Source organism: Canis aureus, chromosome 3 (assembly GCF_053574225.1).
Source record: "Canis aureus isolate CA01 chromosome 3, VMU_Caureus_v.1.0, whole genome shotgun sequence".
NCBI classification, from domain to species: Eukaryota; Metazoa; Chordata; class Mammalia; order Carnivora; family Canidae; genus Canis; species Canis aureus.
Genome location: NC_135613.1, coordinates 25848633 through 25866225, shown reverse-complemented (window position 1 = coordinate 25866225; position 17593 = coordinate 25848633). Strand labels below are relative to the sequence as shown.

Here is a 17593-nt window from a genome sequence, read left to right as displayed (position 1 = left end):
CTGCAATAACTAATAGTTCTCTTTCTTTACCATAAACTGTATTATTTACTTTGATTATTTCATTAATCAGATTCAGCACTGAATGACCTTAGGGTATTCATAGAAATCAAATCTGTCCTCCAAAGACAGATTTATCCCTATTGAAAGTACTTAAAAAAAAAAAAAGACAATTTAAAAATATACCCCCAGACTGGCAATGGCACATTGTTATAACTAGGATATAGTTATAGGCCTAACATGACTATTTTGAAAGGAATAGCATCTTTTTAGAGGTATAAATTCTGATCAGTTGTCAAGTCAATCATGTTATTTTAATAGTCAACCAACATAGATTTAATCATTGAACACTTCATGTGACAAGAAAAGACAATTAACTATTTTTTTTAATGTTAACATTTTAAAAATTGGCTTAATATTTCCCAAATGTTTCATTAATGTTTACATATTAGTTTTTAAAACTTAAGAAAGTGATTATTATGTCAAGTATACTTCAATTAAAGAAAATGTTTTAAAAATTGAAAGTAAATTTTAGTTAAATGTCAAGACTATCTTAGGAAGAAATGGGCTTTTTGTCCTAGTGAGCTGGGGAGGGACACTCACAGCCTGAGCCTGCGTGATCTCGGCAGCCAGCAGTGCAGATGATACGCCATGTGCGCCAGACAGAAGTGAATCATGGGGACGGTGGTCCTTAAGCACCTGGAGCAAGGCAGAGGATCCAAAGCAGCCCTGTTAGAGCTTCCAGACTACTTCTACATCCATTTGTCACCAGCTTGCCCCCCTTCCCAGTGCAAGTACTCTGGTACCCTGCAGTGATACAGAAGAAGTTCCTTTCCTTGGAGAGGGACAGATCCTTGTTCTTCTAAAGCCACCCTGGGCTATGATGGAAGCTCCCTGTAACTTAATTCTTCTGTGGCTTTGAAGGTTCAATTTCAGGTTGGCTGTGTTCACTGTGAATTAATAGAACTGAGCTGGATATTTGAGATGGATTGTGAATTTGTGACAAGAGCGAAAGCTTCCTTTATTTGAGAGATCAGATTCCCCTAGTTCCTTCCCCAGCCTTTCTCCTGGGGAGGACCTAGAAACCTGAGTGCATCCCCAAGGCTGGGGAGGGGCTCCAAGCTGTTTGTCAGTCCTTCCCTGAACAGCAGGGACCCATACCATCTGTTCTCAGCTTTATTGTTCTTGCTGCTCACAGCTCAGTCTCCTGTGGGGAGTGGTGCCTGAAACTTGAGGTGGGTGAGGCTGGAACTGCTCTAGTTACCCAGATTTCCATGTGGGCCTAGGGTGCTATTGGGGATGTTGTAATCACCACCACCCCGTAATGCCATAGGCACTTTGTATGGGAATTGGGGTTAGGGATGGGAGGAGTGGGAATGAACTTCAAGTGAATCCTGGTATCATCCTTAGGCTAATAATTGAAAGGACATTTAAATCATTCCTACAGATTAACTCATTTAAAAAAATGTTTATTTCCATTCTCACTGACTACTTAAATTGAGGCAGGCACACATGACTTTGTAACTGGCCTTCCTGTCTTGTTTTGCCCCTTCCAATTAATCCCATAGTATCACCGTCATCAGTATTGTCACTTTCCCCATAAATAACAACTACCATCTACCATTTATTTTTACACTGTGCTAGGCAATATGCTAAGCACTTTGCCATGTACTGTTCTCAGAATTCATCCTCAAAGTAACTGAAATTGGGATCCCAGGGTGGCGCAGCGGTTTGGCGCCTGCCTTTGGCCCAGGGCGCGATCCTGGAGACCCGGGATCGAATCCCACATCGGGCTCCCGGTGCATGGAGCCTGCTTCTCCCTCTGCCTCTCTCTCTCTCTCTCTGTGACTATCATAAATAAATAAAAAAAAAATTAAAAAAAAAAAAGTAACTGAAATTGGTTGTCATTGTCCCTATTTTACAGATGAGGAGGTTGCAAATGGAACCAAGTATTTGGTTAAGCTGGTAAACTGAATAAAGGTTTTTGGTTTTTTTCAAAGTTTTGTTTTGTTTTAAGATTTTATTTATTTATTCATGAGAGACACAGGGAGAGAGAGGCAGAGACATAGGCTGAGGGAGAAGCAGGCTTCCCACAGGGAGCCCTATGTGGGACTCTGGGATCATGCTCTCTGTGGGACTCTAGGACCCTGAGATCATGCCCTGAGCTGAAGACAAACAGTCAACCACTGAGCCACCCAGGTGTCCCTGTATAATGGTTTCAAGTACCTATGTCTTCTTATTTTTCTAAAACTTTTTTTTTTTTTAAGATTTATTTATTTATTCATTCAGAGAGAGCGAATAGAGAGGCAGAGACACAGGCAGAGGGAGAAGCAGGCTCCATGCAGGAAGCCCGATGCGGGACTCGATCCTGGGTCTCTAGGATGACACCCTGGGCTGCAGGCAGCGCTAAACTGCTGCGCCACCGGGGCTGCCCTAAAACTTGTTTTCATAGGACCCTATTGTCACTCCGTTGCTCAGAAAGCTTCGAAGGTTCTTGTTGCCTAAGGGGTCCACGTGCATATTCCTCAGCTCCTCAGCTAGGAGGGCTCATTTCCAGTGTGTAGAGCTCTGGTTTATCTCCCATTTTTCTTCTCAATGAGAGAGCCTAAGAGTCAGGAAGCTGAGATGCTAGCCCTGGTTCTGGCACTCCCTAGCTTTGTCCAATGAGAGCACAGAATCTGTGCAGAAGTGAATTGGTCACCCTAACAGTTGGGTCTGAACGCTATATTGGGCTATAACACTATTGAGCTGTCCAGATACAGGTCTTGTGGGCATGGGCAAATTTTAGAAGTTCACAGAGAGGTGTTTTTATTTTTTAAAGAAACAGTTGTTTGTTTTAAGATTTTTAAATTTATCCATTCATGAGAGATACACAGAGAGAGAGAGGCAGAGACATAGGCAGAGGGAGAAGCAGGCTCCATGCAGGGAGCCGGACGTGGGACTCTTATCGCTGGACTCCAGGACCACGCCCTGAGCCAAAAGCAGATGCTCAACCGCTGAGCCAACTAGGTGTCCCCAGTGAGGTGTTTTATAGCCTTAATTTCCAGCTCATTCTCAACCCATTTTTTTTTTCTCTGAGATGCTTGTAATACTGAAAAATTAGAAAAACCTAAATGTCCAATGATAGAAGATTAACTGGAAAAATGAAATATCTAACAATAGCTTATTTTTTGTAACGGGCTCAATGACTTTGGCCAAATTTCTGTGTGTTTGTGTGGTGAAGAGTAAATGATCTTGTGTGTGAAAGCATTTTATTCATAGAAAAGTATCATGCAATTGTTTGTTTATTGCTGTTTACTGTATTTCTACATTAATTATAAAAATACTCTGACCCAACTATATGTTGACAAATTGAATTTAAATAAAATATTTAAAGGAGATCCCTGGGTGGCGCAGCGGTTTGGCGCCTGCCTTTGGCCCAGGGTGCGATCCTGGAGACCCGGGATTGGGTCCCGCGTCGGGCTCCCGGTGCATGGAGCCTGCTCCTCCCTCTGCCTGTGTCTCTGCCTCTCTCTCTCTCTCTCTGTGGGTGACTATCATAAATAAATTAAAAAAAAAAATTAAAAAAAAAAAAAACAACTCTGACCTCTACAAGTAATTCTCCAAAGTTCCCAAAATACTTGAAGCAATTTGGCATCACTGAAATTATATTTAAAAGCTCTCAGAATAATTATTTTGAAACATAATTTGGATGTATAAGAGTATTTTTTAAAACTTTATAATAACAGGGTCGCTTGGGTGGCTCAGTGGTTGAGTGTCTGCCTTTGGCTCAGGGTGTGATCCTGGGATCCGGGATTGAGTCCCACATTGGGCTCCTTGCATAAAGCCTGCTTCTTCCTCTATGTCTCTGCCTCTCTCTCTCTTTCTGTATCTGCCATGAATAAATAAATAAAATCTTTAAAAAAAACTTTACAATAACAGCTAACTATTTTGCAATAGTAAGCAATGTTTATATATATATATATATATAAATAACCCAGAACTGAGTGATTTGACTTTGAGGGGATGGAAAGGTTCATTGTCAGAGAGCAAGAATTCCTGTTCTCTCAGAGGTCTTTTTTTTTTTTTTAATTTATTTATTCAGAGAGAGAGAGAGAGAGAGAGAGAGAGAGAGGCAGAGACACAGGCAGAGGGAGAAGCAGGCTCCATGCAGGGAGCCCAATGCTGGACTCCATCCTGGGTCCCCAGGATCACACCTTGGGCTGCCGGCAGTGCTAAACTGCTGCGCCACCAGGGCTGCTGCCCTCTCAAGAGGTCTTTCTAACAGGACTAAGAATCAGATTGACATGAAAGAGGTTAAGAGGAGAAAATAAAATTTAATAGAGTACATTTGGGGAATCCACATAGACATGGAAATTCCAAAGACAGACAGAGTGAGGCATATTATGTGATTCTGAACTAAGAAGGGGGTGGGGGTCTGGGTCTTCAGAGGAAAGGAATGCACTTCACATATGTTTGGTAGTTAGATGTTTGCCCTGCCATTCAGTTGGGTCACTCAGATAAAATTTATCTCTGATAATAACCCTTATTCTGGGAAAGACCCCCCAGTGTAGATTCTTCTTTGTAGTTGGGAGGGGCAAGAATTTCTCTTGAGCCCACAGGGTCTCACATGCCTTCCACTCAAAATAATCCATATGCCAAAGTGGAACATTGAGAACCACTTCAACTGATTTCCAGCACAATGAGTGAAAAATAACCGCACTAAGATATAACATTATGCCATTTTGGAGCACTGGGTATAAAGAGGACACCCCAGGGATGCCTGGATGGCTCAGCAGTTAAGCGTCTGCCTTTGGCTCAGGGCGTGATCCTGGGATCCAGGATCGAGTCCCTCATCAGGCTCCCTGCATAGAGCCTGCTTCTCCCTCTCCTATGTCTCTGCTTCTCTGTGTGTGTGTGTCTCTTATGAATAAATAAATAAAATCTTAAAAAAAAATAAAGAGGACACCCCACAAATCTGCCAAAAAGAAAAAAGTCATGGAAAAAAAAGAACAAGAATCAAAATGGCATTAGACTTTTAGCTGCACTGTTGGATGCTAGAAAACAATGAGAAAATGCATTCCTAATTTTATTTTTTAATTTTGTTTAAAGATTTTATTAGAATGAACAGGAGGAGGGACAGAGGGAGAGGGAGAAGCAGGCTCCCTGCTGAGCAGGAAGTCCAGCTGGGGCTCAACCCCAGGACCCCAGGATCATGACCTGAGCCAAAGGCAGACACTTAACCAACTGACTCACCCAGGTGCCCCTTCCTAATTTTAAAAGAAAATCATTTCATCGTACATTTTCTCAACTAAGCTAATCATCTCTGAAGGAAGGGAAAGACATTTCCCATGCACTCTTTATTATGAGGCTACTCATAGATACATTCTAGAAAAATTGGGACATAAAACAAGAAAGCCCTGATGTGGCCCTAAGAAATAGGGTATCTGACTCAGGAGAGAGAGGAAAAGGTTTCCAGATGACAGCTATACAAAGGATTACAGATTTTCGGCCCAGATTAGAGAAAGTTCCAGGAAAAAAAGCCTCCAGAAAGTGGATTAAATATTTGTTGAACCATTTGAAATTGATGGTATTTAAGTTACAAAGAGTTGAACTGTAGCAACATGGTATGCAACATAATAGTAGCTATATTCACAGCTTATTTATTATCAAAGGCAGTTTTATCTACTGTGCATGTATCATTTATTGTTCACACAGTTGTGAGGTAGGTACTATTATTTAAGATTGAGACAAAGGAAGTTTAGGTTAGGGTCAGGTTGTCCAAGGTCATCCAGCCCAAGTAGGTATTAAAAACTGTGACTTCTCTTTTCTTTTTTCTTTCTTTTCTTTTCTTTTTTTCTTTTCTTTCCTTTTTTCTTTTCTTTTCTTTTCTTTTCTTTTCTTTTCTTTTCTTTCTTTTCTCTTTCTTTCTTTCTCTTTTTTTCTTTCTTTCTTTCTTTTTTCTTTCTTTCTTTCTTTCTTTCTTTCTTTCTTTCTTCTTTCCCTCTCTTCTTTCTTTTTTCTTTCTTTCTTTCTTTCTTTCTTTCTTTCTTTCTTTCTTTCTTCTTCTTCTTCTTTCTTTTCTTTCTTTCTTTCTCTCCCTCTCTTCCTTCTTTCTTTCTTTCTTTCTTTCTTTCTTTCTTTCTTTCTTTCTTTCTTTTTTCTTTCTTTCTTTCTTTCTTTCTTTCTTTCTTTCTTTCTTTCTTTCTTCTTTCTTTCTTTTCTTTCTTTCTCCTTCCTTCCTTCCTTCCTTCCTTCCTTCCTTCCTTCCTTCCTTCCTTCCTTCCTCCTTTCCTTTCCTTTCCTTTCCTTTCCTTTCCTTTCCTTTCCTTTCCATTCCATTCCATTCCATTCCATTCCATTCCATTCCATTCCATTCCTTTCTTCTTCTCTTTCTTTTTCTGATGTTATTCATCCAGTTGGCAGAGAGGACAAGCAGGGCAAGCAGCTGGCAGAGTGAGGTGGAGAAGCAGGCTCCCCGCTGAGCAGGGGGCCGATGTGGGCTCAATCCTAGGACCCTGGAATCACGACCCAAGCGGAAGGCAGATGCTTACCCAACTGAGCACCCAGGTGCCCCAGAGCTGTGATATCTATGCAGGCAGTCTGAATTCAGAGCATAAATTCTCTACACCTAACATGGGGCTTGGACTCACAACCCTGAGATCTAGTCACATGCTCTACTGACTCAGCCAACCCCAGAGAGCATGGGTTCTTATTATTGTGCTATAACAGAAAAGAGATTGGAGGATACTTTTCTGTAGAATCTGACCAGTCCAAGGGGCGAGACCTGCAACACTGACTACCAGGTGACCATACAATTAAGCCCATTGCGCACAGGCCTGATTCACTCACTCAGAACTTCCTTTCAGCTCTTTTTGAAAGAAATTTAAAATTTATCATTCATGTTGGTAGAAAGATAAGAGAATACATTGGTGAAACAACAGAACACCATAAAAAGGAACATTTAGAGGACAAAGTTCTTAGAAATCAAAGAGTATAATAACAAATGAAAAGCTCGACCTATGGATTGGAAGATGGAGTTGAAGATACCTAGAAATTAGAGCATGAAGGCAAGAAGGGAAAAAATAGAAGGGAAAAGAAAATTAGACCAGTCTGGGTTTCAGTTTCAAATAATAGGCATTTCCAAAGAGAACAGACAATGGAAGGTGGAAAGTCATCAGTGAAGTAATTCAAGGGCCTCTCCCAGAACTGAAGTCTTTGAATTTCGAGATTGAAAGGGCCTGTGCAATGCCCGACACAATGGATGAAAATAGAACCGCACTAGAGGATATCACTGTAAAATTTCAGAACATGGGGACAAAGAGAAGATTTCACAAGCTTCAAGGAAGGAAAAATGTTAAGTCACCTTCAAAGGACCCAGAATTGGAAGTGACTTTGGAGCTCTCACTGTTAACACAGAAGTCTAGAAGCAGTAACTTCATAGTTCTGGAGAAGACGATGTTCAACATAGACTAGAAATTATGTAGAGATAAAAAGGTTTGAGAATAGATAGTAAGGGTTTGTGACAGCTAATTCTCATAGGTAATTATAGAAAGTAAATAGGTACTGTTTACATTGGATAAATTTAAAATAGCATTATAAGTACATAATGTAGAATTATGGTAGAGTTACCAGAAGAAATAGTTGAAAAAGTTCAAAGTAGTTGCTTTTAAAGGAGATGCATTAAAAAAAAAAAAAAAAAAAAAGGAGATGCATAGGGGAGTTGGTGAGCAGGATGTGGTTGAGGACTCTTGGTTTTTGTTATGGGTCTTTTGCTGCCCTGTGATTTCTAAATCTGTATACACAAATGCATTTAATAAAATTTTAGGGGGCAGCCCTGGTGGCTCGGCAGTTTAGTGCTACCTTCGGCCTGGGGCGTGACCCCAGGGTCCCGGGATCAAGTCCTGAGTCCCAAGTCCCACGTCGGGTTCCCTGCGTGGGGCCTGCTTCTCCCTCTGCCTGTGTCTCTGCCTCTCTCTTTCTGTGTCTCTCATGAATAAATAAATAAAATCTTAAAAATAAAATAAAATTTTAAATTCATTGTCTTTACTTCATTAGGGTTGTGGAAGGGTCAAGTGGAATAAACAAAAAAGAGTTTGTAAACTGTTCCTGGGCCAAAAGTGATAATGTGATCATGTTGACAAAGAGGCCGACTACTGTTTTGAAGGGCAGGTTGTTGGGGAGTCCCATTTATTTGATAGTTGATAATGTCATTGTATCGGTTAACTGTGACCACAGTAGTGCATCACAAAACTTCGCAGCGTCCAATAATAAGCATTTACTTTTGCTCAGGATTTGAGGGTCAGCTTGTGAGTTTGTTGATGGAAGCCCGGCCCAGCTGATCTCACCAGGGCTTGCCTGTGTGTCTGAACATGTTGCATGTGGTTTGGCTGGTGTGGGATGGCCTCCACCATATAGCTAATGAAATTGGCTGGCTGTCAGCAGGAGTAGCAGCTCTCTGGCCTGTGTTCCATCATCCTCCACCAGGCTGGCCCTGGCTTATTTTCATGGCAGAGGCAGGAGCCCAGAAGAGTGTGGAAGTGTGCAAAGCTTCAGAGGACTTGCTCAGCATTGGCACACTTATGTCTGCCACATTCCTTTGTCCAAAGCAAGTCACACTGGGTGACAGGCACTGACGGGGGCACTTGACAGGATGAGCACTGGGTGTTATGCTGTATGTTGGCAAATTGAACTCCAATAAAAAACAAACAAACAAAGCAAGTCACAGAGAGAGGAAAGGAGATGCTATCCCTTTATAGCAGGAGCTGTAGATGATTACCGAAAAAGGAAGCGTGGAGAAATGGGGCCATCTTTGTCATTGAAGCCATGTGTCTTTGTCCATCCACTTGGAATGGGAACATGGAAGGACACCTGAAGACCTGTAACTGAACTTCCTGCCTTTCTTCTCCTTTACAGACAACAAGCAAAGTGTCGGAGCTTGCCATTCAGATCAGCAACTGCAAATTCTTAGCATGGAAAATTCAAAGATGGAAGTGGTTCTCCTTGCTTGTGGTTCCTTTAATCCTATCACCAACATGCACCTCAGGCTATTTGAGTTGGCCAAGGACTACATGAACGGAACAGGTAGGGTCCAGGGCACAGCCCCAAAATATGGCCCTTCGGCATGTTGGATATTTTAAGCTGAAGGAGTTTGAAAAAAATGGCAGAATCAGGAAGGTCCCTCTGACCTCCTCCCCACCCTTCTCCGCTGAAACAGCTCATAAAACCTTTATGTGAGGGTTGCCCTCCCTGTACCAGGAGGGAAGGAACATCCTTATTGCTAAGGACATAAGGATGCCTGGAAGATTGTAAACTAATGGCTTTGCTAAATTTCCCCGGGTTGACTATGCTTACCTCATACTCTCTGCCCTGTCGTATTTTTCTATGGGTGTCCACTCTTCACCAAACCTCTCATTAAAATACTCATGTCTAACTGTTTCTTGGGGTCTTCGTTTCTTTATGAAGGCACCGTGTCACATAAACCTTCTCTTAAGTAAATTTCTACATTTTTCTTATGTTTTTCTGTCTTTGTCAGTTTAATTTTCAGACCCAGCCAGGGACCCAAGGAGGGTTGAGAAAAATTTATTTTCCTCCCCTACATAGTATGTTCTGTTACATAAATGATCATGCTATATGCTGATAGATGGATGGGTGTTCAATCTCACTAATAATCCTAATAGAGAACTAAGATAAAAAATGAAATCTCTTTTGCTCATGACATCAGTAAAAATGTTTATACTTGATAGTGTCAAGTGTCAGAGGTTGGGGAGAAATGGGCTCTTGCGAACACTGTAGATGGACAATACAAATGGATTAAGGCTTTTTACAAGGCAATTTGGCAATATCAAAATTTACAGTGTGCAGGGTGATGGGGAGTTAGTGTTTCGTAGGGACAAAGTTTCAGTTGGAAAAGATGAAAAAGTTCTGGAGACAGACGGTGGTGAGGTCTGCACCACAGTGTAAATGTGCTTGCCACTGAAACATGTACTTAAGATGGTTAAAATGGTGAATTTTATGTTCTATTTCATCTTGTTTATAAATGAATTATGAATAAACCTGAATCCCTGTTTTATTTTTTTTTAAAGATTTTACTTATTCATTTGAATTCATTTGACACAGAGAGCACAAGCAGGGGGAGCCCCATAGGGAGAGGGAGAAGCAGACTCCCCGCTGAGCCAGGAGCCAATGTGGAGCTCAGTCCCAGGACCCTGAGGTCATGACCTGAGCCGAAGGCAGACACCTAACCGACTGAGCCACCCAGGCACCCTGAATCCCTGTTTTAAAAATGGGGGAGTGGGGGAGGAGGGTCTGTTATAAAACCATATCAATGATAATATTTTCTATGCATAAAATGTAACTTGTTACACCTCACATGAAATTTGACTCTTTATCCAGGAAAATACAAAGTTATCAAAGGCATAATTTCTCCTGTTGGTGATGCATATAAGAAGAAAGGACTCATCTCTGCCCACCACCGAGTTATCATGGCAGAACTTGCCACCAAGAGTTCAGAATGGGTGGAAGTTGACACCTGGGAGAGTCTTCAGAAGGAATGGGTAGAGACGGCTAAGGTGCTAAGGTATTCATGGTGAAGTCAGCTTTGTCAGTTGTGTGGAAATGGTTTGGGGGCTTTCTGCTATGTTTCACTACTGCCTGTGTCTGTGAACATACAGATTTGCAAACTGACTCGGGTCGGAGGGCTTAGGCTGTGCTATTCCCACGTCCGGTTATTTCTTGGGTATGGAGCACAGCAACAGAATGTGGGGGTCTGTTTACCTGTATGCCTTTCATCATGCGTTGAGATGTTTGCATGCTTGTTACTGTGTGTATCTTTATGAAAGAGAGCACATAGAGAAGAAGCCTGCCTGCCCTGTCTGTGCCCAAAAGTCCTAAGAAGATGTTGTCATTAATCTTAAGTATAAAAGAGAGAGGCAGCTAATTTAAGCAAGAGAAGCCATGGTGCTTGGTCATGGACAGCCCTGATTTTACGAGCCGCTCCCATGACCACATATGGGGGTTGTCTTAGACCTCTGTGCTCATACCTTTGAAACAGTTCCAGGTAAGGATTCAAAAACTAGAGGGACGCCTGGGTGGCTCAGTGGTTGAGCATCTGCCTTTGGCTCAGGTCATGATCCCGAGGTCCTGGGATTGAATCCTGCATCAAGTTCCCCTTAGGGAGCCTGCTTCTCCCTCTGCCTATGTCTCTGCCTCTCTCTGTGTGTCTCTCATGAATTAATAAAGTCTTTCAAAACAAACGAGAGTGAATAATATCTAATTATTATGTGATATTAGCTTAATTATAGGAGAGCTTTCTGAAAAACCTTCATGTCTAATGTCTATTCTTACAGTTGAGCCTTCTGGTTCGAAACATATCAGTTAGGGTTTCAACAGGAAATAGAAACCACTGAAATTTTTTTTTTCTTTAAGATGTTCTTTATTTAAGAGAGAGCATGCGCGCACACACACTCAAGTTGGGGGAAGACAGAGGGAGAGGAAGAATCCTCAAGCAGACTCCATGCTGAGCACGGAGCCAGCCATGGGGCTCGATCCTCCAACCCTGAGATCACAACCCAAGCCAATATTAAGAGTTAAGACTCTCAAGTGAATGAGCCACTCAGGTGCCCCCAAACCACTCTGACTATTCTAAGCAGAAAGGGATTTAGGTGCGTCTGCAAAAGTGTCAAGGGGCTGGCAGCAGGGAAGTGGGGTTTGTTCCAAGGTCATACCTCTTTAGCTGCAGTGAGTGTTCAGGAAGCTGGTCCTGTCTCTGCCACCACAAATGCTGCTCTTCAACTGTCCCAGTCTCCTAGAGTTGGTGGCTGGACAGTGGAATAGAGAGTCTGGCCACCATGCTTGTGCCATAAGAGATTGCTTCTCACGCTCCACAGCCCAGAAAGATGGCCTCTGCCTCCCTTCTTCCTTCCGAGTCTTGTGAGTGAATCTCATTAGCAGAATCTCTGTCAAATGAGAACATGCCGTGAGATCCTCTGGGAAGTGTGTTTAGGGCAGGATTTGCCACTGAGCCAGCAGATAGTATCCAGCACAGCAACCTAGCAAGAGGAGCAACTTTTCAGGCTTGGCAGGGAGGTGTCTGCCCTTTTCATTGGCCAGAAATTCTATCAAACACCAGGCTTGGGCAGCCCTGGTGGCGCAGCGGTTTAGCGCCACCTGCAGCCCAGGGCGTGATCCTGGAGACCCAGGATTGAGTCCCACATCAGGCTCCCTCTGCCTGTGTCTCTGCCTCTCTATCTCTGTGTCTCTGTGAATGAATGAATAAAATCTTTAAAAAACAAAACAAACAAACAAAAAACACCAGGCTTCTGCAGGCCCACCTTACTCAGCCCTCCCTCTTTGGCTCCGCAGCAACCTTACTGTCTGTTACATATTAACTCAGTTGCTCAAGAGGGAAGGGAGTTAGAGGCACAAGGACCCACATTTGGCTCCCCTAAATTTAGCTCATGTTACTTCACAGTTGTAAAGCAGTCGGCATCCTGCTGCCAGTCCACAAGAAAGCTACACATAAGCTGCCTGTGGTCTCTTCCTTTTAGGCTTCAGGCATCTGTCCCCTCTAGGACTTTATCCTTGGCGTGTGGCTCTCCATTAAGTGGGTCAAGCCACATTCTTCAATGGTCAAGAGTATAGGCTCTGGAACCAGACTTCTGGGGTTCAAATACTGGCTTGGCTACTTATAAGCCATGGGCAGGGGCACCTGGTAGCTCAGTTGATTGTCTGACTCTTGATTTTGACTCAGGTCTTGATCTCACAGTTGCAAGTTTGAGCCCCACTTTTTGAAAATATGGCCTAGGGCAAATTAATCAGAGCTCTCCTCTCTTAATAGGGATAATAATTCTGATATAACAGTGGGCAATAAGAGTTGCTTTGTAATAACTAAAACATTCAGTCAATAAGATTGTTATTGAATGCTTCCCATGGGGGCACCTGAGTGGTTCAGTCCGTTGAGTGTCTACCGTCAGCTGAGGTCCTAATCCCAGCATCCTGGGATCGAGCCCCGAATTGGGCTCCCTGCTCAGTGGGGAGCCTGCTTCTCCCTCTGCCTTTACCCCCTGCTCATGCTCTCTCTCTCAAATAAATAAATTAAAATCTTGAAAAAAAAAAAAAAAAAGAATGCCTCCTATGTCCCAGGGAGTCTACCAATAGCTGGAGTTGCAGCTCTAAGCCTTCACTTCCCTCCACTATTGGAATAATAATAACAATAATGGTATTTATGGCACAGGATATTGAGAAGATTTAATCAAATAATCCATGCAAAGGACTTAGTGTAATGCTTAGCACATAGTAAATAACTAATGTTAACTCTTGTTATTATGGCACACACATAAAGCTTAGAATAGTAATAGCTACCATCTGTTGTGCTCCCAGGATCTCCTTGCTTTCTGTTTCTGACAGCCAGTCCACAGCACTGCTGGCCAGTATCCATGCTGACCTGGTGGTACTGGGGACTGGTAAGCATCCCAGTTGGATGCATCCCTTCTGACCGGTCAGGCATCAGGTGTACCTGTGGTTAAATGTTTTTATTTTTTTTATTATTTTTTAAAGATTTTATTTATTTATTCATGAGAGACACACACAGAGAGAGGGGCAGAGACACAGGCAGAGGGAGAAGCAGGCTCCATGCAGGGAGCCCGATGTGGGACTTGATCCCGGGTCTCCAGGATCAGGCCCCAGGCTGAAGGGGTGCTAAACCGCTGAGCCACCCGGGCTGCCCTGGTTAAATGTTTTTAATATCACATAGCATTTAACTCTGGGTCAGAGGCTCTCAGACATCTCCTGAAGGACAGTATTTTAGCTGAACATTGTGAGAAGAGAAATGTTCTATTGCCTTGTTTTATAGACACCATCAAGAGAAACTAGAGGCCGGGAGCTGTGATCACCAGCAGGATTCACCTGTGCGGGGAAGGCCTGGACAGAAAAGGAAGTGGGCTGAACAGAGACAAGATTTTAGTCAAAAGAAATCACTAGAGCCAAAAACAAAAGGTCTGTATGTTTCATCAGACTTACCGACTACAGTAGATAAGATTCTAGAGCTGAGGAAGCCCCTTTGTATTTTCATATTCAGTCTCACAGTTAAATGAGACTGTGTATGAGTGCCCAGTAAATGCCCCTAGTTAGTTTTGTGAATGGAGGGAGGAAAGGAGAGGAAAGGGCACCTTGAGCTTATTTCTCCTGCAGTGGTCCTTAACTTTTGCATGTCCTAAATCTCTTCTGGGAACCTGATTCTGATCAGATGGGATCTATGAACCCTCTAGCCAGAAAAACACACTGCTATGTTCATTTTGGTGCAGGGAGTTACTAGCAAAGCAGACCCTGAAGCTGTGTCTTCTTTTTCCCAGATGTGCCAAAGGTAAAGCTGCTGTGTGGGGCAGATCTACTGGAGTCCTTTGGCGTGCCCAATCTGTGGAAAAGTGAGGATATCACCCAAATTGTGGGAGACTATGGACTTGTATGTATTACTCGGGCTGGAAATGATGCTCAGAAATTTATCTATGAATCCGATGCACTGTGGCAGCATCGGAACAACATTCACCTGGTAAATGAATGGATCACCAATGACATCTCCTCCACAAAGATCCGGCGAGCTCTCAGAAGGGGCCAGAGCATTCGCTACTTGGTACCAGACCTTGTCCAGGAGTATATCGAAAAGCATGATCTGTATAGCTGTGAGAGTGAAGAAAGGAATGTCGGGGTCATCCTGGCTCCTTTGCAGAGAAACACTGCAGAAGCTAACTCATAAATCCTACAGCATGATATTTTGGACTTCCCTGATGGGTATTTGAAACCGTCTGCGTGTCAGTAACTGGGAAGAGGAATTGTGATCCTGTTTCATAAACTAAAGCATTTTAAATGTTTGGTAAAGATCAGGGATCCCTGGGTGGCACAGCGGTTTGGCACCTGCCTTTGGCCCAGGGCGCGATCCTGGAGACCCGGGATCGAATCCCATGTCGGGCTCCCGGTGCATGGAGCCTGCTTCTCCCTCTGCCTGTGTCTCTGCCTCTCTCTCTCACTGTGTGCCTATCATAAATAAAAAAATAAAAATAAAGTTTGGTAAAGATCAGTTTCATAGTAGATTAAAATCAGGTTTAGGGATCCCTGGGTGGCGCAGCGGTTTGGCGCCTGCCTTTGGCCCAGGGCGCGATCCTGGAGACCCGGGATTGAATCCCATGTCAGGCTCGCGGTGCGTGGAGCCTGCTTCTCCCTCTGCCTGTGTCTCTGCCTCTCTCTCTTTCTCTCCCTGTGACTATCATAAATAAATAAAAAATTAAAAAAAAATCAGGTTTATAATTTATTGGAAATTCCTAAGATGAATGTTTTCAATATAGTCTCTGGGTGGCTCAGTTGGTTGAGTGTCTAACTCTTGATTTCGGCTCGGATTGTGATCTCCGGGTCATAGGATTGAGCCTGGCATCGGGCTCTGTGCTCAGCATGGAGGTTGGTTCAGATTCTCTCTCCCTCTCGCTCCTGCTCACTCTCTCTCAAATAAATAAATAAAACCTAAAAATAAAAACCTATTTAAAATCCCCTTTAGTTTTTTTTTTTTTTTTTTTTAAGATTTTATTTATTTATTCATGACAGACGCAGAGAGAGAGAGGCAGAGACACGGGCAGAAGGAGAAGCAGGCTCCATGCAGGGAGTCCAATGTGGGACTCAATCCCAGGACTCCAGGATCATGCCCTGGGCTGAAGGCAGGTGCCAAACCACTAACCCACCCGGGCTGCCCCCCAATTTAGTTTTTTTTTTTTTTTTTTAAAGATTTTATTTATTTACTCGTGAAAGACAGAGAGAGAGGCAGAGACACAGGCAGAGGGAGAAGCAGGCATCATACAGAGAGCCTGACGTGGGACTCGATCCAGGGTCCCCAGGATCACACCCTGGGCTACAGGCAGTACTAAACCACTGCGCCACCAGGGCTGCCCCCCAATTTAGTTTTAAAGGGAATTAGCCTTTTACGAATGCCTGCATTCTTCACCAATGGTGGCCAAGGAAATAATTCTAAAAATAGTGATCTTGTAAAATCCACCACTGACCAGTCATCTTCAGTTGTGCAAAATACAGGTTGTGAATGTGCCTGGCAGAAACTTGACGCTAATGGTTCTGTCTCTCTGGCGCACATCAGTTAAGCTTTGCCAAGACACACCTGCCTGGAGCTCCACCTTTGGAGACTGGGAGAAAGGTCCAAGCCCTCAAATGTTCAGAAAGGTACACCAGTATTTCTGCTCCCCACACGAGAGGTAGAGAAACAGTCTGGGTGCTGGTAACAGGGAATTGTGATTCTTTCATAAACTAAAGCATAAAAGTTTGGTAAAACCAGTGGTAATTTAAAATCAGGTTACACGTTATGGGTTTCCTCTTAGCACAGCCTCTTGTGGCTCTGGTTATCTGCCATCTTGCTGTCTTCAGGAACCGCTTCAGAAATGACATCATGGGGATCCCTGGGTGGCGCAGCGGTTTGGCGCCTGCCTTTGGCCCAGGGCGCGATCCTGGAGACCCAGGATCGAATCCCACGTCGGGCTCCCGGTGCATGGAGCCTGCTTCTCCCTCTGCCTGTGTCTCTGCCTCTCTCTCTCTCTGTGACTATCATAAATAAAAATAAAAATTAAAAAAAAAATCTTACAGAAATGACATCATGCTACCTGGAACAGAGAGAACCACAGAGAGTGAGGGATCTTATGCAAGGATTTTATGAAGTATCAGTGTTCTTGGCCTTTCTTGATAGCTTAATAGTCAAAAGATGAATGAAGATCCTACAAACATGAGAAATGCCACACTGGATGAGCTCACATTTCCTCCAACTCAGAATTCGAAGCACTGAAAATGGCTGGTTGAAAGAACTCTCTATGATCTCAGTCCAAAATTTTCTCGAGTTTCTGAAGAGCCCTGCTGCTTTTGTTCCAGCTCACTGTGAATCTGCCATTTGTAAATTTAAGCAGAAAAAGTTTCTACTTTCTTACACTTTTTCCCTTTTACGTGACAAACACAAGTTTGTTACATAGTTGGATGCTGATTAAAATTCTGTGAAAGTTTTACCAATTGGTAAGGCAAAAGAACCAGAAATAGCTTTTATAGAATAGCCTTAGGATCCATGAAAAATCATGTGGTAGAAAGAGGACTTAAGTTAAATTCCTCATGAAAATATAATACTTTTTGCAATTTATATTTCATACCTACACCATTCTAGATGAAGGGTTTATGACTTGAAGGAAAAAGTACTTAAAATTGTGCAGTTATATGGTCAAATGTGAACACGCAGTTTGAAAAGAGGAGTGAAAGTGGCCAGCATCCATTCTACAGCCACTGACCTACTCTTACTGAGGCCAACAGGCCAGCCTCCTAAAGCCCACGAGGGTTGCAGAGCCTGGCACCAGTAGGCTTCAGTCTACTGATGGAGTGACAAGTTGGAGTCTCTGATCAGAGAGATGAGGTCATTTCTCCCCCTCCTGAGCTTTTTGGAGTTGAGAGTTGAAGCAGTATTGAAAAAGAACCATCTAGAAGTAGATGAAGCTACCTAAGTGTAACTTTGATTTTTTTTCTCCTGGAAAACTGCACTTAGTTCACCTGATGTATGTACAGAGTGCAGAAGGCTTCCAATGCTATAAACTTC

General features: G+C 43.0%; 2 protein-coding genes across 14 annotated transcripts in view; one reads left to right on the top strand and one right to left on the bottom strand.

The window, feature by feature from the left end:
- Positions 1 to 15034, top strand: part of NMNAT1 (nicotinamide nucleotide adenylyltransferase 1) — a 29589-nt gene extending 14555 nt beyond the window's left edge. For all 5 annotated transcript variants that reach the window (XM_077891269.1, XM_077891271.1, XM_077891268.1 and 2 more), the window contains 4 exons: positions 8893 to 9060; positions 10372 to 10555; positions 13829 to 13971; positions 14328 to 15034. In XM_077891269.1, the coding sequence (XP_077747395.1) occupies positions 8949 to 9060; positions 10372 to 10555; positions 13829 to 13971; positions 14328 to 14728 (840 nt within the window). In that variant the 5' untranslated portion in view covers positions 8893 to 8948 and the 3' untranslated portion in view covers positions 14729 to 15034. The remainder of the gene's footprint in view (positions 1 to 8892; positions 9061 to 10371; positions 10556 to 13828; positions 13972 to 14327) is intronic.
- LOC144310386 (uncharacterized) overlaps positions 1 to 17593 on the bottom strand; it is an 84998-nt gene that overhangs the window by 6909 nt on the left and 60496 nt on the right. For 6 of the 9 annotated variants that reach the window (XR_013376088.1, XM_077891274.1, XM_077891278.1 and 3 more), the window contains exons 2-3: positions 11703 to 11933; positions 601 to 696 (exon numbers count right to left, since the gene is read on the bottom strand). Coding sequence is in view for 7 of the 9 variants with exons in the window: in XM_077891274.1 (XP_077747400.1) it covers positions 601 to 674 (74 nt within the window). In the remaining 2 variants the exon portion in view is untranslated. The remainder of the gene's footprint in view (positions 1 to 600; positions 697 to 11702; positions 11934 to 17593) is intronic. The other 3 variants (XR_013376089.1, XM_077891275.1, XM_077891277.1) reach the window with 1 other exon arrangement.